General features: G+C 39.7%; 1 protein-coding gene across 5 annotated transcripts; it reads right to left on the bottom strand.

Annotated features, from left to right (window-relative positions):
• Positions 1 to 341: 341 nt before the first annotated feature.
• On the bottom strand, positions 342 to 24,539 carry LOC140379994 (nck-associated protein 1). 5 transcript variants are annotated; one of them, XM_072464334.1, is made up of 32 exons: positions 24,179 to 24,539; positions 22,331 to 22,348; positions 14,899 to 15,009; positions 13,141 to 13,233; positions 12,879 to 12,935; positions 12,465 to 12,607; positions 11,961 to 12,051; positions 11,625 to 11,762; positions 11,501 to 11,549; positions 10,919 to 11,075; positions 10,402 to 10,458; positions 10,136 to 10,232; positions 9,859 to 9,965; positions 9,129 to 9,261; positions 8,951 to 9,032; positions 8,827 to 8,885; positions 8,585 to 8,730; positions 8,285 to 8,417; positions 8,092 to 8,211; positions 7,684 to 7,823; positions 7,473 to 7,604; positions 6,972 to 7,190; positions 6,340 to 6,470; positions 6,069 to 6,166; positions 5,883 to 5,976; positions 5,701 to 5,783; positions 5,542 to 5,622; positions 5,064 to 5,157; positions 4,873 to 4,989; positions 4,383 to 4,492; positions 1,801 to 1,890; positions 342 to 1,729 (listed from the first exon to the last, which is right to left on the bottom strand). In XM_072464334.1, exons 1-32 carry the CDS (start codon positions 24,284 to 24,286, stop codon positions 1,613 to 1,615), a joined length of 3,405 nt encoding a protein of 1,134 aa, XP_072320435.1. In that variant the 5' UTR covers positions 24,287 to 24,539; the 3' UTR covers positions 342 to 1,612. The 5 variants fall into 5 exon arrangements, with proteins under 5 accessions (XP_072320435.1, XP_072320436.1, XP_072320437.1 ...); XM_072464335.1 differs by having other exon boundaries at positions 13,141 to 13,227; XM_072464336.1 differs by lacking the exon at positions 22,331 to 22,348.

Here is a 24,539-nt window from a genome sequence, read left to right as displayed (position 1 = left end):
ATGTGCTGTGACTTAACCACTCCACCACTAGACAGAATGAAAATATTGTAAGTTTCTATAAGCATAAACAAAATAAAATACAGTAATATGATGGGAAAATGCTTTTTAATTGAAATAAATGCCTTTTCTATGACTTGTGTTGTAATTTGCATGTACTGTGAGCCTGCCCTCCTGTAGGTACAGATTGGGTGACAATTTAAGATTACAGACACATCTGAATGGACATTGGGACTGAAGTGTCAGCTGCTGGCAGACAAAACATGGGACACCAGAAGTAATCAGGGCTTGTGGGACTGTTCATGCACTTCAAGGTTGTGCGTACAAAGTGCCCCTCCACTCACTTCAGTCTGACACAGCCTTTTATTTGATTCAGTTCAATTATACAGGAATCACAGAAACTAGAAAAATGAGCAGTCTTTGTGGACCAGCTCCAGCATCCCCACACTGGAAACATGCACCTGGATACTTGCACACTTACATTTAAGTCAAAAGCGTTTGTACCCTTCAGGATTTCTGTGCGTTTCAAGTGTTTCAATCTTAATACAAATGAAGTTTAGATCACATTTATTGGCGGGGTTATCAACTATACCTGAACATCATCACGTGTACAACTATCGGGGTATGTCAAAAATAAAAACGGTTATAGCACTATGTTTTGTGACTCCAGCAAACCCTAGTGTGGTGAAAGTGATAAATATACTGGCCAAACTATCATACGACTTGAAGAGTATATAAACAACTCCTAGAACATGGACAAAGTGCAGGGAAGATTGGATCGCCTGGAAACCAATACAGATCTAGAAATCCAGAAGGGTGCCAAAGCTTTTAACAGCACTGTGCAGACACTTTTTTTTTAGCTGTACATTTATCTGGCATGAGTCATGTTTGGCAAATGGTCATAAAAAACAAACATTTGAAAACAGACATTTCACATCAAAGCAAATTTCTATCTTACCCACAGAAAAGTTAATGTTACAGCTAGCAAGAAAAACACCACGGTTATACAAATGTGCACTCGTAACAAAATGTAGGAATATTACTGTTAAAGTATTTATAAATGAAGAGATGCCCATGTAATAAGCTATTTTGCAGCAACAAGAATGATGTCTCATTATCAACACATATCACCTGTCATCAGCAAAAAAGTCCATCTTTTGTGGCATTCAGTTCTGTCAACATAAAGTTATTCGATGGCCACAATTATATATCTATAGATAATTATAAATATACCACATTTATATTGTTGTTTAGATTGTGCTACTGCCATTGTCGCAGTGGTCCCAGGCAACAGCTAAAATAAAAGTCAATTTGATGGAAGTTGTGTTACTGTTCTTGTCCAAAGAGAAAAGGCTGGGGGCATTTTAGTGTCGTCTTTAGCTGCATTCAGGAGAACCATCTCGTAAAAACCAACCTCTGACCGTCCTGAACACAAACCCATGGAAGTAGTGGAGAGTTTGAGTCGACGTCGCAATCATTGCACTTCAGCTTTAAAAAAAATAAAAATAATTCTTAGACAATATATATTAAATGAAAATGGTTAGTGTTGCTAGTCACAACAAGGGAGTAGTAGTGAGGGTGATCAGATTTGTCAGTTATGGGTCATGGTGTGGATTTATGCGTTAGCGCTGATGCTCTGCTTGTACACAGCGTGATAGGCATTCCGCAGAAGAACGTAGGGGAAACAGGACTCCAGCAGGTCCATGGTGAGGAAAGGAGACTCCTGCACAATCTGCAACACATAATAACTTTCAGGGGAATGCCTCCAGCTAGCAAGAATATAATATAATATAAATATGCTACCATGTCCAGTAGCAGGTAAACAGACTCTCTGTTCCGTGTGGTCATTTTATCCGTCTCTTGACCAATCTTCAATAGGCTTGAGGAGGCCAGCTGAACACAGAAAACCATGCATCATTACCGGAGTCAAATGTTTCAGGTGTATGTACAATCCTCTCTAACGCAACACACAATCATCTTGCCTAATGTTATAATAAAACAGCAAAATAATGCAATTTAGCCATTATTAGGCCCGAGCCCCAGCAGGGCGGAGGGCCTATTGCTCCCGCAACTGTCTGACCAAACATGCGGGCTGCGCCCGCATGTTTGGTCAGACAGTTGCATCGCCCCTGGCAAGTACAGTGAACTAGCCCATGCCGAAGGCATGGATCATGCATACTTACTCCTGCTATGACAGAAATAGTCAACAATTAGTGAATGGGCGTAGCCCATTCACTAATTGTTGACAACAGCAGCGCGAAGCGCTGCATTCCTCCAAAAACCCTCCTGGCATCGTCCCGTACGCGAGAATCTATGCCGCAGGCATGGGCCATGCTTGTATCTGCTCAAATCAATGGAAGTCTATGGGGAGTGGGCGGGGCATCCCGACGGAATAGGGAGTGACGAGCGCGTAAGCGCTCGTAATGATGATTCCACCCCATGGCGGCATCGGGTAGGCTTAGAGCTTTCAAACGATGTATAATTTGTTGTTATAGTGGAAACGGCTATATTGTTTTTGCTAAAAATATTATTTTTTTTTTTATTTTTTTTCTTGTTCTGCTTTTTGAGCTCTAATTTTACCCCCTGAACATGCTCAAAAACTCACCAAACTTTACCCAAAATTCAAAATCGGCGAAAATTTTTTTTTTTTCTGGGCCATTTTTTTTTTCGTTAAAAAATGGCGTGACAACGCCACCGACAAAAGTCAAAATACATTGCGCCTATGGGAGACGCCCCGAGGTCAACTTTGTCGTAGAGCTACGAAATTCGGAACACGCTTTCCTCTTGTGAGGACAAAAAACAAATATTATTGTGGCCACGCCCCCAGAATTACCCTATGCCCGCCATCTTCCTTTGAAAATGAAAACACGCTGTGTTAGCCATTTTGTTCACGTCAAACTTTGACGAACTCCTCCTAGGGCGTTTTGCCCACCGACTTCAAAATCGGCGGACGTCCTCTGGACAAGTGGGGCATCTAAAGTTATCCAATTTTTTGAGATACCTTTTACGGTCTGTGTGCGGCGCAGCCGCAAAGTTGGACAACTTATTTTGGGATATTGCAGATCTAAAACTTGTTCCCATTTGATCAAAACAAGTCCGATTAGGACCAAATTTGAATCAGTTGTTCAACTTTCTAGTTTGGACCAGTTTATGATGACAAAATTGAAATGGGCGCGATAGCGCCCCCTACAGAGTGACCTTTAAATTAACATTGAAGGTCAAAAATTAGTTTTACCAAAATTTTCTAAACTTTACCCAAAATTCTATTTTGGCGTCGCGATCAAAAAAGCCAATCAGACAAATGCCTTAATTTTTACGGCGTAGTCGTAGCGATGACATAAACCTCCCATGTTATCCCTATGGGAAAACCACAAAATCTCTCAAATTACCACATTTTTATGTTTAACACTTTAACGAAGTCCTCCTTGTGCGTTTTGCCCACCGACCTCAAAATCGGTGTACGTCCTCTAGACAAGTGGTGCATCTAAAGTTATCCAAATTTTAAGGATAACTTTTACGGTCTCTGTGCGACGGAGCCGCAAACGTTTCCCAGAATTCTGACTATTTGGCCTTCACAGTGGCCTATAAACAATAGTTTTTCCAAATGACATGATATTTTGAACAAAATTCTAATTTGCCATCCTGATCACAAAAGTATGAGAGCCAAAGTCATATTTTGTACGGCGTAACCGTAGCGATGACAGAAACATCCCATGTTATCCTTATGGGAAAATCATAGAATTGCTCAAATCACCACATTTTTACGCTTCACACTTTAACGAACTCCTCCTAGGGCGATTGTCCGATCAAGTTCATATTTGGAGAATATCATCTACACAAGCGGGGCATCAAAACTTTTCCATATTTTGATTCTAAGTGCTACGGTCTCTGTGTGGCGGACCCGCAAATATATGTCAGAAATGGGAAAACAGCGAAATCTCTGAAATGTTCACATTTACGCTTCACACTTTAATGAACTCCTCTGTGGGCAATAGCTCGATCAAGCTCATATTTGGGGAAAATCATCTACACAAGCGGGGCATCAAAAGTTATCCATATTTTTATTCCAAGTGCTACGGTCTCTGTGCGGCGGCGCAGCAAATTTGACTGACACTTGTGTTGATTTGCACTGGATTGGCCATGTCCAATGTGTCGCCGTCTGTCAAGTTCTTTTTTTATTCAACACAATAAGGGCGCCATCTTTATCAAGTCGAAAGCGCAGAGTCGGAAGGCCGGCGGCCCGCGAGGGCCGTTGGATGCCGCTTGCGGCTTTAATTGATTTTTGGTCCTGTGAGTGCCATTTTGAAATCCAAGCTAAACTCATAAGATGTGAACAGCCGAGATACAAGACTAGACATAATCACTGTCTGCAATTGTAGTTTTACCGCTAAGAACTCCTTGAGCCGGTCTTCAATGCTTCCCTTGTGGATGGTGAAAAGCGCAGCAGCAATCTGGTTAATAGCTTTTGCCAAACAGTGGATGTTGTTGCAGTGTCCTGTAGGGGGCAGTTGACAGTTAGTTTTCACTAGAGAATTGTTCACTGCCAAACTAATGTGGATGTGATTATATGTGGAAAAAATATTGGTCCTCATTCATCATGAGAATTCTACAAAACAAAATTGTAATCAAGGCCAAATATATATATATAGATATAAAGTCAGTGGGAATACCAAATTCTAATTTCAGACATTTTTAGAAAATGACTACATGATTGTAAGTTGTGTTTTACAAATGATTACAAAAACACATTCACATGTCCTGCCGAGGTCTGGTGGAAGTCTAACTTGTGATACTTAGTAAAAAATACATATTTTGTTCATTTAAATAAAAATGTAAATAAGTGACTTGTTCCATCATGGGCGTGTTCAATCTTACCCTCAATGGCAGGGCTGTACTGCGACATGACGTTGCTTGCTAAAGTTGGTAAAGACACCGCCACGAATACCATGAGCAGGCAGGCAATCTTGTACTCCTCCTCTGGACTGATGTTCTCTAAAAAAGAAATATATTTGCATTAGTGGACTCAGAACCTCGATCCAGTGTCGGTATGAGGAGATGATCTTTACCGCTCTTCTGTGACGATAGAGCCACCACCAGGGCAGGGTCGATTTCACAGGGCAAACCGGCAGCAGAAGACAGCTCATACACGTTCATCGCCACCTGCACATTCACACAACTGTATTATCACTTTGTGTATCAATATATACACAAGTATACTGCAACTAAAGATGGGACGATGAACAATATCTTAAAACACAATAAAAAGGGTAGCAAATATCATTTGTGGCACTTTTTATATAATCGTGATAATGACCACGAAGTACAATTCTGTTATTGTAGTTGTTTAAACATGGAACATATTCATAATATTTAAATTCATATTCATATCCATTACATTTTTAGACAGTTAAAATGTAAATGCAATATTATCGTTAACCGCAATTATTGTGCCCATGATAACCATGATATAAAATGTCATTAATGCCCTTGCTTCAACATACAGCTATTTAAAGCCATCAACCAGAATGTTTTCATGTGTTTTACCTTCATGTCTGTTTCTCTTGGAATGTGGTCTTTGAAGTCCTCCACTGAACTGACTAGGAAAGGAATGTGACAGGATAAGACCTGAAAAGAGAAATATGCAAAGTTTGAAAAATATTGAGTTGAGTTTTAATGTATTCTGAAAACTTGTAAGTGCCGTACATCTCTGAGAGCTTCCTGGGCCAAAGAGCGGAATGACAAAATTACTCCAATTATGGTCATTCTCTTCAAGACACTGTCCACAGCTGTAAACAGACGGTACCAGTCACATTATATTTTGTACCAACCATTGCAAGTCTCACAATGATATTTATGATTGATAATTTGTTGTTTAGTGCACTTACAGGTAAGCTTCTTAAAGAGGGCAGCCATATGCTCAGGTTTATCGAAGCTGGTCCTCATCTGGGTCAACACTTCCATGTTCTCTACCACAAGTTTCTACACAGATTATCAACAAGGACAATGTTATATTATTGAAAATAAATGTAAGGGTTGGGATTACTTAACTATCTTCATGTCAAAAGACTCACCTTGAGCTCAGCGACCTGAGAGGAGATGTGCCACATGAGACTCTCACTGAGGAACTTCATACCATATGGTCCAAGGAGCTCTGACAGTGAACGCATCTCTGCAATCACAGAAACACTTGAGGTGATGATGGTGGGGAGGTGGTGGGGAGGTCATGGGGAGGTCATGGGGAGGTGGTGGGGAGGTCATGGGGAGGTGGTGGGGAGGTCATGGGGAGGTGGTGGGGAGGTCACGTGGACGTAATAGTAATTTTGTGGGGCTTTCTGTTCTTACCAGAGATGTCCGAGTACTCCTCTGCGTTGAAAGTGAGTTCATTTTCAGTGGGCAGGTTCACAAAGGCCTTCATGGCAGGAAAGTAGGCAATGTGTCCATTACTGACCTGACGCAGCAAAGTCTCCAAATACCTACAATATAAATGTAGAACAATAATGATTAAAAATGTATACATTATTTGGTAGTCTTTCAAACTAAATCTTCCCCACGGCACAAAGATCTTTCTCTCGACATCGTATCGAACATCTTTCGACCCATTCTGACCCAAATTTTACTAAGAAACCTACTTTGAATATTGCACGCACAAACCATCTTTGGGACTGGATATATTGGGACATATGAACATAACTTAAAACATTGAAAACAATTTAAATAATTTGAGTTTAATGTTACCTTATGTTGTCTCTACATTTATCAGTGGAGGATGACTATTTACATTAATTATGTTTAGGTAAAAACATACGCAGATAAAAAGTAAAACGTTTCAGACTGTTCAGCTGTACAATAATTTTATTAACTACTTGACTTTGTGTCCAGGACAGGAGAGCTACATCCCTGCATGTACTTAAATTTGGAATAATAGTTAGTGTCTATTTTGTCTATCGTTTGTGTTAAAGTGAGCATTCATGTACCAGTTAGTGTACAGGCTGGTAATGGTAGGCTCCCCGTGGCTGTCCAGGTGCTGGGTCTGCTGCAGCAATACGTTGTTGAAGACCCGGGTGATGTCGATGGTCACATAGTTTTCAATGGACTGTAGCACGGTCATGTAGGCTCGCACACTGGTCAGCAGCTCACTGGGCTTGGCTATTTCCTGAGTGGCTTGGTTGTACATAGTCATTCCCACTATAGACCTGAACAGAACAGAACATATGAGATCTTCCATTTGCCAGCCACCTCATAACTGTATAAAATGTGTTAACAAGATTTAACTTTCTCTACCATAGACCTAAACTTTGGAAACTGTTAGGGGAAGTTTATTTTTTTTTTTTTTTTACAGAAAGTGTATGGAATTGTTAAAATAAATAGTATTATTATTTATATCATCATCATCGTCATTGTTATCATATAAATAAGTATTTATATTGCTATCTTTGCTGCAATTAATTTAATTTGATTTAGTTAAAAATAATTACTTAGTGAAGCGGATTTCCAGGTGGGAGGTCAGGTATTCTCTGGGGGTGAAGGTATGTTCCCACACCACCAGGTTTGGCACGTAGTTGATGGAGAAACAGAGCTCAGACAGTGCAGTGTGGAGTTTGTCCAAACTGTAGATGTGAAGACAAATAAATTACATATCTTGTCACCACCAAAAAAAAAAAAACTTTAGTATGGGGAAGAGATTACTTTGTAACTAGCAGGCGGTTCTTCCTCATGCTCTCCACTCCAGGCTTCTCACGCTCGGGTTCGCCTTTCTTCCCTGTGGCCTTCTTGCTCTTTTTATTCACGGCTTGGCTAATGGTTTTTGCACAATGCTTTGGGAGAAGCTAAAAGTGACAAAGAAAAAGGGAATAACTGAAATTACACGTTGGTATAGCATTTTGCAGACTGTTCCTCGAAATCTAACTATTCATGTCTTGCATTCTTTACATTTGCTCAAGTCATGTTTTTTGCAGCACAAGACCTTCAGTAGGCCTTTATTTGTACTGAGACAGTGGAACATTAACCAAGGCAAAAGTCATAGGAGAGAAATCATCATCATAAGGTTCTATTCAATGCTGCAGAAAAGACTTCTGCTCTTCTGAGATCATTTACCTGGTCGCTGAGTGTACACTGCTCCGTGCAGATATCTGTGATTAGGTTTCGGGCTTGTTTAGCCATCTCATCCAGAAACATATTGCACAAAGACAGGCTTCGATCCCCAATGTGGTGGCGCTGCATGGACAAGGATTAAAAAGTTGAAAAAACAGTCATGAGTGTGATGTACTTTAACGTGGAACGGACTCACCTCCTCAGGACAGAGCTCATGGGTACAGGACATGAAGTGTGTGCAGAGCAAAGGAAAGCAGATGGAGTGGCGGCTTTGAGAGGGCAGCTCCAAACACTGCTGGAACATCTTCTCAAAAGCACGACTGTAAAAGCTGAATCACAATACACACAAGTTTAAATTAAAACACCTCTCAGAATGGAACTTAATACATTTTAAATAATGGCAGTCGGATTCATTATTGAAATGCTTCTTCTTAAAGTGAACAATCTTTCTATATTTCAGAAGAGTCCGTTTACAATGCATTTGATGCAATCTTACCAGAAAATCGATAGGTCTGATGTCTCCACCAGCATCTCCACAAGTGAGTCCACCATCTTGGTGTGGAAGATAATAGTGTTCATCATTTTGCCCAGCTCCTTGTGGTCAGCAATACCGAGGCTAGCTTTAGAGACACTTGTGTATGCCTGAAGAGGAAAGCAATGACAGCCATCACTTCCAATTTACAGGAAAGATGAATGATTTTATTCCAAATGCCCTGTCTTAGTATAAAGGAAAGTTACCTGAAGTCTAAACCAGTCCAGTCTCATTCCTCTGAAATCGAACACTTCTCCATCCTCCACTGTAAAGTATAGACACATAGATCATTTCTCAGCTCCATCTCACACTGGACAAAGTTAAACTCACCTTGTTTAACACTGAGAGAAGTCATAGTGTTGACAAATGAAGACATGATTATGGACTCATCCTCAGGACACACAGACAGGTTCTGCAAAGTTCACACACATCTTGGTTAGTCGGTTACGGTTTATAATCACTTCATGGGGCTCAAGTGGCAGGTAGAGTCCAGTCAAATGAACAGTACCTGCACCAGTTCGTTGAGCACCACAGCATCAAAACCAGACAGGTACTGCACGTAGTAGCGCTGCATGACAGGGCCATATTTCCGAACATGAGCACGAAGTTCCTCCATGTAGAAAATCAACTCTGCAATGTGCCTGCCCATCACAAAGAAAGAAGGCAAGGCAAGGCAAGGCAAGTTTATTTGTAGAGCACATTTCATACACAAGGCAATTCAAAGTGCTTCACACAGCAGGAAAAATGCATTCAAATCACAAAGAAATTACAGAAATACAATAAAATTAACTAAATTAAAAATTATCAATCCAACTGATTTTCTAAACTAATAAAATCACAAACAAAAGAGAAGAGTGCAAAGAAAATATCCTTTCAGTCATATGCGCAGCTAAACAAAACTGTTTTTAGCTTAGATTTGAACATTGTCAGAGTAGAAGCCTGTCTCACATCTTCAGGAAGACTGTTCCAGATTTTAGCTGCATAAAACTGAAACGCAGATTCCCCATGTTTTGTCCTGACTCTGGGCACCAGCAGGAGGCCGGTCCCTGAGGTCCTCAGAGTCCGAGATGGTTCATATGGCACTAACATATCCAAGATGTACTTTGGTGCTAGGCCATGGAGAGACTTGTATACAAGCAGAGCTGCTTTAAAGTCTATTCTCTGAACAGCAGCAAATGGCGCATGTGAGAATTACTTTAATGCCATATTTACACAACACACGTATGTAATGTGCCTACTTGTCAATGAAGTCATCAGTGCTTTTCTTCTGGATATTGTCTGCATGTCGAAGCAGCCATATGATCTCATCACGAGCAAAAGACAAGGCCATGAACACGAACAGGGCCTGAGGGAATTGACAAAACGTGGATCGAATTAAGTATTTTCAAAGAAATTCCATAACATTCATTAACTTTCTTATTCTTATGACTGGAATGGACTCAACCCCCAAAACTCTGGACTAGGAAGAATAGCTGAATTCGTGTGTATGCCACAAAATGCTCTTGCATTATATACCTTAGGCCCGAGGAGTCCGGGTTGATCTGCGAGGACAGTGGCCAGCTCTTTCAGGGCAGATCTGAGAAACTTGCGCCTCTCTCTGTGCATGGAGCCTCTGCAGGACCAAGAGCAAGAACATTATTATTATGCAGCTTGAAAGACAATCAATGAAAGCTTGCAAAAGATTCAAGAGAGAAAGAGAGAACAGAAAAGCCAGAGCAAAAAAATTTAAAATACCATGCTGAAATAGATTAAAAGTGTAGAAACAATAAAGCCAAACTTACGCATGGGACAGGGCTTGTTCTTTGCACTCTCTGATGTCGTTGATTCGTTTGTTGTAGCTAAAAAAAACATGAACCTGTCAGTCAGATCAGTGTAGTACTATGTTCAGATAAAATTCTTCAAGCTGATTGGGTGAAGTGTCATAACAGCTGCACTAAATCCAGATGAGAGAAAAGCAGATGCATCTTTCCAAACTCACTAATGTGCCTCCCTTTGCATGTTTAAAAAAAGTAAAAAATCCAAGTCTATATTTAGAATAGGCCGAAGTATTTCCAGTCTGGACATTTTGTCTTTAGCTCAATCTACAATGTAAGATAAGTGTAACATTGTAATGTCCTCAATGGCCGTGTTATCAGACGATGTTAAAACGAATTTGAATATTCTTCTGTAGAACGAGCTAGTCACTCATCAGAATAAAATAAAAAGATTTGTATTTGTATATATATATATATATATATAAAATCAGATGTAATGTATTCATGTATTTGTATTATCTGATGTAATGCAAATGGTGGGTACCCTCGGATGTTGACAAACAGGTCCTCTGCAGCCTTGTGGATGTGGAAGACCTCATCTCTGAACAGACATAGACAGGTGGAGCTCTGCAGAGCCAGCTTCCACAGAGAGAGTGCAGCTGCATCGCTGTTCAGCACCGAGTGGCACAGGATGAAGCCAACTGCAAAAAGCACATGTGGCCCATGAGAGCAGAAACATGTACACATGGCCAGGTTTCTTCCATCACCATGTAAAGCCTCATCACATAACATTTGGCCAAAAAGTAAGTATTAAATAAAGTAATAACTTTATGTTTTTATTTCAATAAAAACCTTGAAAAATATGCATCCAGTGGACATGCCTCTCTACAGACCTGACTTATAACCTGGGGATGGATATGCCACTTATCTCCATGGAAATTGAAATGCTTTGCCTGGAATGTTTTACAGTATTGTATAAGACTTAACATCATGGAGAATGTTCAAAAGTATGGCATTAACTTCCCATCACCACAGATTCCGGCTGGCACAACCATCATCAGAAATGTCACAAGGTGAGGCTTTAATGGAATGAACAAAAGTGTTTTTATGCTGCTAAATTACTTACAAACAATCCACTTTTCCATTGCATCCAGTGACAGATATTCACAAGGCATCTGAAAGTAACCAAAACACATGATGAGCGTGCTTATTACAAGGGCTGTGAATGAAAGATGGTGCCGCAGACTGACCGTGTCGGACTGGGCAGGGTTCAACATGGTGGATGGAGCAGAGATGAGCGACAGCAGCTGAGCGTTCCTCCACTGGTCTGCTGAAAGGTTCCGCCGAGGATAGACCATCTGCAGGCTGATCAGGGCATCTGACAGAGACTGGAGCAGAGGAGGCAGAGTCAGAGAACTCATTGCTAAAATTATTTTTATTCATCCTTTCATCGTCTTCAGTTTGTCTCTCAAGACCGGTTTTTAAATGTATCTGCAATTATATTGGAATAATGTCCTGTTCTAGGCTAAAATGAAAATGGAAACTAGACAAAATGAACAAAAGTATAATAAATCTAATAAACTTACCTTTCCATGAGGAACAAATTCTTCCATCATTTTTTTCAAAGGGTTTTCATAGTCCACTATCAGCTGGCCTAAGCGTGGGTATTCCCGATCACTGTGGACAACAGCTGAGTTAGAACAGCACTATGAGCATTTCCCTTTTTGCCTGGCACAGCACAGTTCACAGGAGCAATGCTGTAGGCATACATGATCTAAAATCATGTGATAGCATGTGTGTGAGTGCTTGTGCCTCTCATTTTGGATGAATTAGCAGTTTTTAATCATTTGAATACAATTCAATTATCGCTGAGAAGTGTTGCATAAGTAATACAGTAAACACCGTTGCTCTGTGATAGAGTGGATAGCACGCATGTCGGCTCCAAATTTCCTGCATGTCCTTCCCTCTCTCTCTCGTCCCCATTTCATACTACACTGCCCTGTCCAATAAAGCCCAATTACTACAACACGACAGCTGCTCCTCAAAAACACGTCAGTCTGTGTGAGCAGAGGGAGCTGGCTCGAGTTTACCTGGCTCCGTGGGTCATCTCGTGAGCATAGTTGTAAAGTCCAATGATGGCTTTCCTCTCCTCAATCCGAGACAGAATGATCATCAGTGTAGTGTAGGTCACCACCAGATCAAGGTAGTTTTTTGTGAGGTCAAAGTTCACAGTCTTAAAATGGAAAAAGAAAATTAAGTTACGATGGGAGTTTTTTTTTGTTTTAGAAAGACATAGTTTACTTTTACACATTCTCCAAAGTTGGATTTTTGAAGTACAAATGTTCAGGGGCCCAAACATATTCATCCTTTATAATGTTGACCGTTAATTGCTATGGCAATGGTTGCTAAATTCTCATCTCTCCAAAACCCATCCATAAACACAAAATATATAGCTCCATTGAGTGTGCAGATGCCACTACTTTGCTTTTACCTTGAGTACTTACAATATCAAAGAAGACTTGGCAAACATCAATGGTGTTGAGCAGCTCGCAGACGTGGTCCTGGAGATAATTAACATACAGGTGAGACCCACTAATCTCCTCTGATACAAGGAATATAATAATGTATGTTTAATGATAATTTGTGTAAACTATTGTCATCACAAAATAAACACCTCTGTAGTACCATGCCTCTAATTTACAGGTTGTGTTTCTGTCTGAACACAAGTGAGCTTAAGTACAATGTTGGTCGTCTATGTATTCTTACTTTGAACTCCATCACATCCACAAAGGTGAAATAGTAGAGTGCCAGGTTCTTCAGAATCTCAGATTTCTCCTTCTGGAGCTGAGCCAACTGTTGCTGTTGAAAGGCCACACACATGAATGAATACTCACTCTACTCAGGTGATTATATGGATGCAGTTGCATTTGAGAAGGAATTGAGCTTATTCTAATAAAGAAAGTGTCCAAAGGCTATTTTATGACGAACAGATCAACTACTGATCAGAGTGTACATAAAGAACATCTGATCATTTAAAACGCATGTGTTGCATGACACAAATGTCCCAACAAAAGCGTGGACAGTGGAAACAATGGAGTTTTTTTTTTTGCCATTTTTCAAATAAATTTGAATCTGACAAATAAATCTGAAATTGTAAATAATTTCACTGCTCCACCATTTCTCTGCCGTCTGTGTTTTTGTTTAATTTGTGAATCTGGAGGAAGGAGAAAAGATAGGTTGGCTCATGACCCATAAAGATCAACAAACTCATTCATTCTTATAGTGAACGTGGACGTCATTTGAAATGCTTATTTACCATGAATTTAACAGAATCTATTCACAGTGATTGATGCTGATGACATTTTAAACTGCCTATGGAAAAGAGCTTTCATTCACCTTCATCTACAGGACTAACTCAAGCACACAACATACAGCCAATGAGATACAAAGAAACTAACACCCAGAGAAAGCAGAGCAAAGCAAAAGCCACTGAGATGGAGCTTAAAAGAAATATACTTTAGGTACAAACTCAAATACAAACTTACCAAAAAGCACATGTCCGGTATAAGTGCCATGTTAGCATCATGCAAAACACAAACGGACAAAAACAAAGCAGATAATAATGTAAGACAGTCTGCACACTTCAGGTCAGTGCCAGCCAGTGCCTCAACACACAGACAGAGAGCACAACACAACAGTCCAACACAAATACAGGCAGGATACTGGTGTATTGACGCTTTACCAATCTTTAGGTCCTATATTATGCTAAACTGACTATTTTGAGCCTGTATCGTTAAATGGTCTTTACTCGTTTCCTCCTCTATAATTGATCTGGAGTTGCGTTTTGGTTTGTTTGCTCATGTTTGAGCACAGGAGAAGAGCTGGGCATCTCAATCCTGAAGGACCCGTTTCCATTATTAAGCCATTTTAAGGCTTTGACTCTTGAGCGATTATGTATCCTCATCCTATTATTTTGCGATATTAGTCAAAATATTGTGGGAGAACCATGTTTGTGCATTCATAGCCTAGCTGTTGCCATAAACAGATCTTATGTGGTAGTTTACCATCTTTACAAGGTATTAGGTTAGGGCTAGGTGATATGAGAGGGGAAAAAACACAATTAATCAGTTTTATTTCCTTCTTCATATCGATCAGTACAAATTTTCAATAAGATTTTTATCTAGACTTATTAAATACAAATAAAGTATGTTTCTATAATTCATTGAATGGAACTATACAGATTTTAATCATTTCTCTTATATTATATTATTAAAATAGTCAAATATTTTTTAAGTGTGAATTCTCCAAACCACAAGTGTGGACCTCTTGATTAAAATGCTCCAAACACAACATTGACGATTAGAAATGACAATAATTGCACAGCCTTAGATTAGGTAATCCCGGGTTGAACAGAAATAGTATTCAGAAGAAGGCAGTCATCGTTGGTAAATGTGGTTTATTCCAAAGAACACAAATAGAATATGGGCTAATAATGTGAACTGAATGTACAATTTGAATACTCACGTTGTTGTTTCGTGTTTCCACAGCAGGAAACTTTCTGACAATGAATTTAACTGCGGACTCCAGGTTTTTATCAACGAGATAAGAAGGTTTGGCTTTGGGATCTCCACACGCCTGTAACAGACAACACAAGCAGAGAAACTGAGCATGGGAAACACAGATTACACACACACACACACACTCACACTCACACTCACACTCACACACACACAAACAAACACAGACACAGACACAAAAACAAACAAACACACAGACACACACACACACACAGACAGACACACACACACACACATACACAGGTTGTGTTCATGGCATGGGATGTAATTGTATTATTCTAAAAGAGAGCCATGGTTTAAAATTGAGGGGGCATACATGTATTCAAGAGGTAGGATTTGTTCTTAAACTGAAAATGTAGATGCCTTAACAGCATCGTTTTTTGTGGTTAATATTTCCAATTAGTGATTAATTACTTATTAATTGCTAAGGTTAAAACATTTTTGTGAACCCAACCTTAGGTTAAAACACAGATCACAGACAGTAGATGCAATAAAAAAACAGAAAAGCTTTTTTGCAACCTCTTGTAAAGACTTCTACATTAATAGTTTTATTAGAAATGAAAACTACATGTTGTACATCGATGTTTCATTCAAGTTGGCACAAATGAATATTATATGTTATACGTTATATTATACACGTCCAAATTATTCATACACTCTGTCACTTATTGCATAATTGTGAAAGATTTTGCCCACTTCTTCCCAACGTGATCTTAACTTCTAAAATGTGTGATACCGTGGTGCAGTGGTTAAGGTCATTGCACATGTGGTGTGGCTGCAACCGCAGCATTGTAGGTTTGCTTACTGATCAGCTCGACAATTTGCTGAATGTCTCTAGAAAAGCCTTCAGACAAAAATAAGATAAAACGCAAGTCATGTTTAAACTACTTCAAATCATTAAATGGCATCTGGATGGACTTCTCTAGTCACAGAAAATTAAAATGCAGTCATTTGCTGGAAATGCAACGTCTACAAGATGTGAAAAAGGTTCTTAAGAATAAAAATATAGCAGAGTTAGAATTGAGTATGAGTAGTTACAAGTGCAACGCCAAGTTTGCTCATTCAAAAATGTGAGCACAGCAAATGCACTCTGATAACCAACAAATAACTGAGCAAGAAGGTGATACAACGTATGTGAATAAAGCTAATTCAATTGTAGCCTATTGTACCACATAAGGTACAAAGTACCACGTAAGAAAATATTTGACTTTGCAAGTGCCACTAGATCAAAACCAGTTATTTTAGTTTATTGTGACTTTTCCAGGTCTAAAATTAGGACTAAGTAAGATCTAAAATATAACTATTCAATTGCTGTGCTCCATAGAAGGATTAAATGGCTTGAATGAAATATAAAGCTTATTTTATTTTAATTTGCATTTGAATCCACGTACCACAGTTTGAGAAACACTGACATAAGTTTCAAGTGATGTACAGTGACTCGAGGTGAATATTAGGTCTGTGATAAATGCATAGTGCCTAAATATAATTTCAAATACTTTCCACTGGCGACAGACACAGCTAAGCAGGGTGGGACCTGGCTAGCACTGGTCAGTGCTTACTTGACCGATGGTTAAAGCAGCGGCTCTAGATCAAATAGTCCTGTTGTCTTTATTCAAGATACTTCACCCACCGTCTAATATGAATGCGCTGTGTGAATGATTGGTGTGGTCAAAGGGGCTGACGGTGTAAATTGGCAGCCTGCCTCGGGGCAGTTATGGCTACAGTAGTAGCTTACCACCACCGAGTGTGGAGTGAATGAAGATGTCTACACAAGCAGAGGTTAAGGACGAGGGCTCTTGTGCATAGAGAGTAGGACAAGCTCCAAACATTTGAAAAGGTAAGTACCTAGAACTTCCCTTTATTGCCTACACAGCAATTAGCCACTAAACATCGCAAACTATGACAAACCAGGGCTGCCATGGTGACCACACACAAGTAAAACCAGAACATTGTTAGAAAACATACATTACTGCATGTGAAAGTGTTAGTTTATTTGACATAAAAACTAACCAACCATGTACCGTAATAAACATTTCTTAAATGTTTAAAATGTTGTGCAGGACAAATTGCACAAAAATGTAGTAGGTCACAATAGATAAGATAGATACTTTTTGTTAAGCATCACAAATTCTACATTAATTGGTAAACTTTTGAAAGCGGAGTGGAGTTAGATATTGACTGTTCTTGTTTGTTGGCAAATGTAATAATAAACATAAAACAACTATTTGTCTGCACAACCTCCAAATAAGAAGACGTATGTTTTTTTTACCGACCCAATAAAATGAATGGGACTGAATTGTTATATCAGCAGCATCAGTGGAAGGATCTATAGCCTGAGCTGCACTACATCACATACACACCAACGCACGAATACAGGACTGATGAGTATTCAAAGAGGAGGTTATAAAGGACACACCACTGTACATCAATGGGAAGGAGATGGGGCTAGTTTCTAGTCATTTTACACAAAGCAATATTGTCTGATGTGATACCAATATTGGCACATACATAAACCACATAATAATGATTATGATTATGACACCATGCATATCAATGAGGCTGAAGTGCAATACGGCTTTCATGGTCACTGACTGTGGTTAAGAATTCTACAAAGACTAAACACTTCCAAACACTAATTCATTATTCAATATATAAATATAAACATTGCCTATTCGTTTTCGATAAGATGATAAACATTATGGACCTGTCCCGCTAATATTTAATATTAACTACACAGACGCTGTTCCGGAAAGGAGCAGGTTCAGTTTTAAGCACATCCTCTGCATGTGGTGATAACAATGTAATCCAGATCACCTCCATCTGACAATATGCTATTTTTGTTTCAGTTTTTTTGCGGTTTAATGCAGTTCAATGATCAAACGACAACACTTTTCCACACCTACACCTATTGGTCAACCTCCCTAAGGCTTTGCATAAGTGACAGATAGAATTAACCAATCACAATGAAGTATGACAAGCAGATGTCTTCATATACCACTTTTTATAGCGATACTAAGTGTGGGTATGTCCTCATAATAATAAAATGTATGATCTGGCTCCAAAAAAATTGTGATAGATTTTTTTTGGCAAATCAGAGTGATAGGTGGTCTTTTATACCAGCAGCAATTAGGCTGCAAAATGCAGAGTAACCTGGGGACTACTACCCAGGTAAAAGAAGAAGGGGAAGCGGAGGAAGAGTTTAGCCTTCATTGCATCAACATGTAGTTGCATTTTAGTGTTAGGGATGAATACAGTATTTCTAGCTATATCCCAAGCCTTAAATTGCATAAAGTACATGTTTTATTATTCAGCCTAAATCTGCTCTGCAAACCATAGCGTAGATTGCTGTGTGCGATTATCAAAGTGTCGATAGAAATGTATGTGCAATGACAAGGTGTCTGGGTTATAGTCCAAACACAGAAACATATTTCATAACACTATACATCAGTAAACTGGGTGAGGCAGACTGAAATTAATCCCTGCTCATCATAAACAACAGCCTCTCTTCAATGTCTGATGGCCCCGCACTGGTTCCAAAGACATAAGAATTAGGCAAACTGTGAAGTCTAACCAAACTCCAAGTTTTCTGTTTCACAAAGAGGTTTAAATAAACCTGACTCAGAGGGGAAACTCCAGCCTGATTCACACAGAGGTTAGTCTAATTCTGAGCCTGTTGCTGCGACTAACCTGATCTGGAGAAGGTTTTATTCCTCAAACTGGACTGGACTGTTGTCTGATCAGAGTTTAACGATTTGACTTGTATTCATTTCGAATTATTTATTCAACTAAAAAGACTTAGTTACAGCCATGACCTTTTATCAAGTTATGCACTGAAAATGTGTTGCAAACATCAGATTCATGATAAATACATCGGATTGACGTAGATTTAAAAATAAACTAATTCAACCTCAACAACCGAGATGTGAAAGGAAATGAGCAACTACCACTTTCATCGGATTATAAATATTAAAATTGTATGTATTTGTCTTTTGTTACTAATACTTCATACATTTCTAAAACAAAATGTGCTCCAACTATTATATTCAACCTTTTTTTCCTAAACTATTTATATTAAACTTGACTGATCAGTCCAAAGCATGGTCCAGGCACAGGACCCAAGCTGGCACCATCTCTGGTTTAACACTGCCCTGGTGAATCCTCTTTTCTGGGATCAAATCTTCAAAACACACAGAAATTGAAACTGAAACTGAAAAAATATCAAAGCCAAATACCATCCAAATTGCCAATATCAATAGTATTATTCTAAATATTAGATTTGTATTCAGTGTTGTCTATTGGCACAGCTGCTCCAATTCTTTTATTCTATTGTTAACATACAATAAAGGGAGGAAACTTAAATGGTGTCTGGCACCAAATCAATCCAGTAGTTTACAGTCAACTAAGAAAGGCTTTGATTTCTTTACATTAAATCTGACCATGAACTGGAGCAGGGAAGGCCTGTGTGTAACTGAGCTATAGAATTACCAGATCCACAATTTAGTTGCCTTGATTATGTTCTATTCTCATTGAATTAAAATGATGCAGCTCAGCAAAAACCTTTACAATTTGGGCGTGGTGTAGCGTCCGAACACAGTTGGCACTAACATTACTGCAGTAAGTACAGAAAAGTCTCTGCTCTGTGACCGACAGAAGCGCCACTGTAAAGTGTGAGGAGGGGGACGAGCGCTGAGGAGGGGGACGAGCGCTGAGGACGAGCGCTGAGGAGGGGGACGAGCGCTGAGGAGGGGGACGAGCGCTGAGGAGGGGGACGAGGAGGACGAGCGCTGAGGAGGGGGACGAGAGCTGAGGAGGGGGACGAGAGCTGAGGAGGGGGACGAGAGCTGAGGAGGGGGACGAGCGCTGAGGAGGGGGACGAGCGCTGAGGAGGGGGACGAGCGCTGAGGAGGGGGACGAGCGCTGAGGAGGGGGACGAGCGCTGAGGAGGGGGACGAGCGCTGCGGCGGAGGCAGACACTGAGCTCCGTCCCTAAACTCCAATAACCTGCACAACCACTGCCTCTCCTTTCCTCACATAGCTTAATTTTGTTAGTAATCTGAAGAGAAAACTGTGGCTTAAAACATCTAAAGAGTTGTGTTAAAGCCTTTTTATAGGTGCACCAATACCATTACTAGAATTGGTGTCAATGACATTTTCAAGACTATGACCATAGGCTATACTTTTCCAATTTATATTTAGATTAGATAATATGTAATCATTTCATTGTGTGTTTTGTAATTCAAAAGGCATTTATAGGCACTTAAAAACAAACTAAATTCACCTTTTAGGCACCATTAAATATTAATGATAACCTCTATTGCCCTGCTGTGCTGGTACTGTAGATTTGAATAGATCAGATATCGATTCTAGATCTCCGGATACTGATCTAATTGGCCAATCAGGCATGTATTGGGGGACAAACACATTTTCACCAGATCCAACAAAGTGAATAAGGATATGCCATACTTCTTTAAGGCTTTGGGCCTTTAGATTTCAGTTGCAGAATTTATTCTTGACCACTATATAAAAAAACATCAGATACCACTAGTCTAGCATAATGCTAGTTTAGCAAATGCTAATGGTAGCAGCCTGGGTCAAAGTTCAGGGGACTGGTCTAAGGAAGAGTAAGTATTACAGACAAATAACCAACCATTATAGCTTAGGGTCAAGAGCCTACTCTGTTCACACAAACCGTGCACAAATCTATGGCTGCACCCAATCAGAGATTAACATAATCAGGCAGTTATTGTGCTGTGATTTGCACACATTTGACTACAGCTCCATAGTGTGGGCAGAAAAGGAAGCCTCACACAGCAGTGACATTAAGCAGCAGCCGCTTTAGTGCAGTGAGCCGTTGTGGTTTGGGTGGGACTGATGGTGGAGAATGACAGAATGGGTGGAGAATGCAGACCTGAGTCCTGTCTGTCCTCTCTCCATTCTGGGCAGCAACTGAACTCACAGGGTCTTATGTCAAGGGACATTTACAAAAAGACAGGGCATTTTCCCAGGAGTCACTTTTGTCAGCAGAGGTCTAGCAGAAAAATAAATGAAAGAGCTTAGGTTCAGCTGGTGACTGGCCGTGGAACCATCCACAAGAGTCAGATCAGAACGATTTTGGTGCATAATTTTGCTCTGATAAGTCCATAAAAGTGATCTGGAATTTGGGTGAATTTACATCACCCAGACCATGGACAGCTCTTATACGTGCATGAAACAAGGAAGACACAGTGTGTGTCAATGCAGCAAGGATTCTACTAATATTAATAAAAAAGCCTCAACTCTTGTGCAATATCTTTAGGTTAGGGACACTGCGTATATCGCTCAATGTAAAAGCTGCATGGTTTTGATATTGTTTACCCAACATTGAAGTGAATTCATCACAATGCATGAGGAGTATCTAGGGAGAATGTCTTGAAGTTGAAGGAGCTGGTTGGGAATCAAATTAATTTTAAAAAGGGAATAAGAATAATTGAGTGGAATAGTTTAACCTGATCTTTTGAAGCCAATTTGATGGATCTGTATTGGAATTGTATGCTTGAGGTTGTGTGCATATAATGGACAGTTTACATTTGTTGTCCCAAGGCCAAAAAAGTTTTTGTGGTCGAATAAAGGTTTCTATTAAATGTATAGTGTAGGGTTTGTAATTGTGACAGAGCTTTTCCATTAAAATACCTAGAAAATCCAAAAGGTATTAAGCCTTTTGCATTGGTTGAATACAATTGCTCTCAGCAGAACACATACAGAATATTGTATACTGTATTGTTTGGCACATAAGGGTTGTGAATTTGTGCACTCATTTTTACTTTTTTTAAAATGCATTTTTGCAGTGACCAGCCTACACAAAGTACGGTAAATGTGATTCAGTATGGCTATATTGCATTGAGAAATGCAGAGCGCAGCTATAATAGCCTTTATGGTCTCCTTGTTATCCATTAGAACACTGTAGATGCCCGCTGCCAAGTTAAGTTTGGAGTATAGCTTTACATTGTTTTGATGACACCGTTTGTGATTATATTTTAATTAAAATGTATAAGGTAAGAATAGTTTTGCACTTTTGAAGGTTTAAGTCTTGATGAGCAAAGATGTTGAACATCATGTGCATACTGCGTGTATGTTGAATCAGACACAATAGACATACAATAGAATAAAGATGGTCATTTTTTTGTGTCTTCGAAGCCTATATCGTCAAAGAGGATGACTTCACTTGGTGAATGATTATGGCTATATTGTGCACAGAATAAAAAGCACTGATTGGACTTGAATGGAGTCAGACTGAGACAGGAGAGAGGCTCAAGAAAGGACCAGGTCAGTAGTGGAAAACCAGGAAGAGGGAGGGAGGAGGATGGAGGGTTTTGTCAGTGGAAGGTGAGAAACTTGCAAACCTTCCAAACTTGTCCTTGCTGGATAGAAGAAGGGGGAAGCATTGGAACGGAGAGAAGAAGAGAAAGAAATCAAAACCAAAGAGCCATCTTAATACAGCTGCTGTCATTTACATCACATCCCACCCAAAGCTCAATCTTACAGCCACTTTGTAATAGAATAGAGGGAAAAAAAATCATCAAAATAGAACATGCTTATATTGATCTCAATTTGCAGCGTCTGGAGCAGATAGTAAATGTCCACATGAAGCAGTAAAACGATGTGATCAAGAGGACCGCTCTCAGTTACTGATATATTCAGGGTATGCAAAATGCAAAAAACACAGCGCCCTGGGGGTGTATTGGAACAGTCACTAGGAACATTATTTTGTTTGACTGAAACATTAACGATAAAAAGAAACACCACAGCTTTTATTTCATATGATAAAAGATTATATAATATCTAAGCTGGTAATTACACCTGGATCCGATGGACAAACAAAAGACGATGCTTTTGTTTGTTATCGTTGGATTGTTTTGACCAATGGAGGCAAGAAAAAATGTATATACGTACATACATAATCCAAATGACACAAAAGATGCGGTGTTCAAAAAGCAGCAGACAGAAAAAAAAATGTAAAGTCTGGTTCGGAAGTATCATCTCAAACTTTCTAAAGTTTAAAAGAGTGATAAATGACGACACAAAGATAATTGTGTTGGTCAAATTAGAACAGTGGAACCAGATTGATACTTCATTATGCAATGAAATAATGATCACACACGTACAGCCAAAACAACAAAGACGTTCATCAGATCAGAGGCAAAAAAACATTTTAGAAAAGCCAATCTCAGCAACAAATAGTAATGTATGTACACTAGACATAAGATAGTGATACATTTAAACCTATTCAAACAATAAGAAAAAAGCCTAAAGAACAGAGGCAAAAATAATAAGTTTAATAGGTTTGTTGGTCTCAATAGGTCATAATTGGTGAAGTTATTTATTTCAAGTAAACGTTTCCCAACTAAATATGAGATCTTGTGTTTATTTTATCCAAATGCGAAAACCTGCAATTAAAAATTCAGTTTGCTACAAGTGTCTTATTTTTATAATTTCAATCTAAAGCAAATAAAAAAAAATAATAAAAAAATAAAAAGGAAAGGAAAATTGTCTCAGAGTTTAAGAAACCCTGTGTTGTTGGCTACAGCTTGAACTGATAATGTGGCTGACGACCAGATTCAATAGTGTTACATCTCTGGACTCTTGGCTGTGTGCTACAGGGAGGGTGTCTGCTTCATAGACTGTATCTGGCCCATAGAATAGATCCGTGATCTGGCCCATAATAATAGATCCATGATCTGATCCATAGAATAGATCCATGATCTGGCCCATAATAACAGATCCATGATCTGGCCCTGTGGCAGAGGCGACGCCCGGTGCTAGCGCTGCTAGCGGAGGTTAGCTTAGCGAGAGTCGGCCGCCATTAAGATCCAGAAGTCGATGGACGCTAGCCTCAATCCACGGCCTAGAAACTGTACTTTAGCCCAATCCTGTCCAGCAGAATCTATATAAACGGTGTGTGTTTATTAGCCGACTGATCTAAATTATTCCCCGCACAAAACAAAGTATTTTAGTGAGATTTCTTCCATTGAAATCTGTGGACTTTACCGTAAGCAAGCTAACATCTTTGAGCCATAGTATACTTCATAAAAACAGGAATTCATATTTGTGTGGAGAAACGTTTTATAATCCAGACTACAGCATAAATACTATGTGTTTTATCACCCGATATTTCAGGCCTAATGTTTCTGAGGGCTCCTCAAAAACTACTACAGCTATGGAATATAATGAGGCTTTGAGTGCTTACGCACCTTCTTGATATTATAAACACGGGTCAACATCCCGATGCCTCTGTCGTTGAGGATGGTGAGTTTTTCAGCCAGTTTTTGCTGGCTGGGCTGGATCACACCCCGAGACATCTTCTCTCACTTCAGTCAACCACTCGGACTAGAAAGAAAGATAGACGCTCCTCCAGGCTCCGTGTGGACCGTGTACAGTATCCAGCGGTCCGGCTCCGAAAGGCTCCGAAACAACAGCGCTGATGTAGGGTCAGTGGAAGCAGCCCATGTCCCGAGCGTCGGGGCACTGCAGCCCGCCGTGTCCAGCTGGTTTGTGGGTTTGAAGGGAGAGTCGGGACGGGAGAGGCGGATGAGGGGGAGGGCTGCCCTGTGC

Source organism: Eucyclogobius newberryi, unplaced genomic scaffold (genome assembly GCF_026437365.1).
Source record: "Eucyclogobius newberryi isolate DKJ021-1_F unplaced genomic scaffold, fEucNew1.0.hap1 SCAF_445, whole genome shotgun sequence".
Lineage (NCBI taxonomy): Eukaryota > Metazoa > Chordata > Actinopteri > Gobiiformes > Gobiidae > Eucyclogobius > Eucyclogobius newberryi.
Note: the sequence above shows the minus strand (reverse complement) of the source record. Positions and strands in the feature narration are given on the sequence as shown.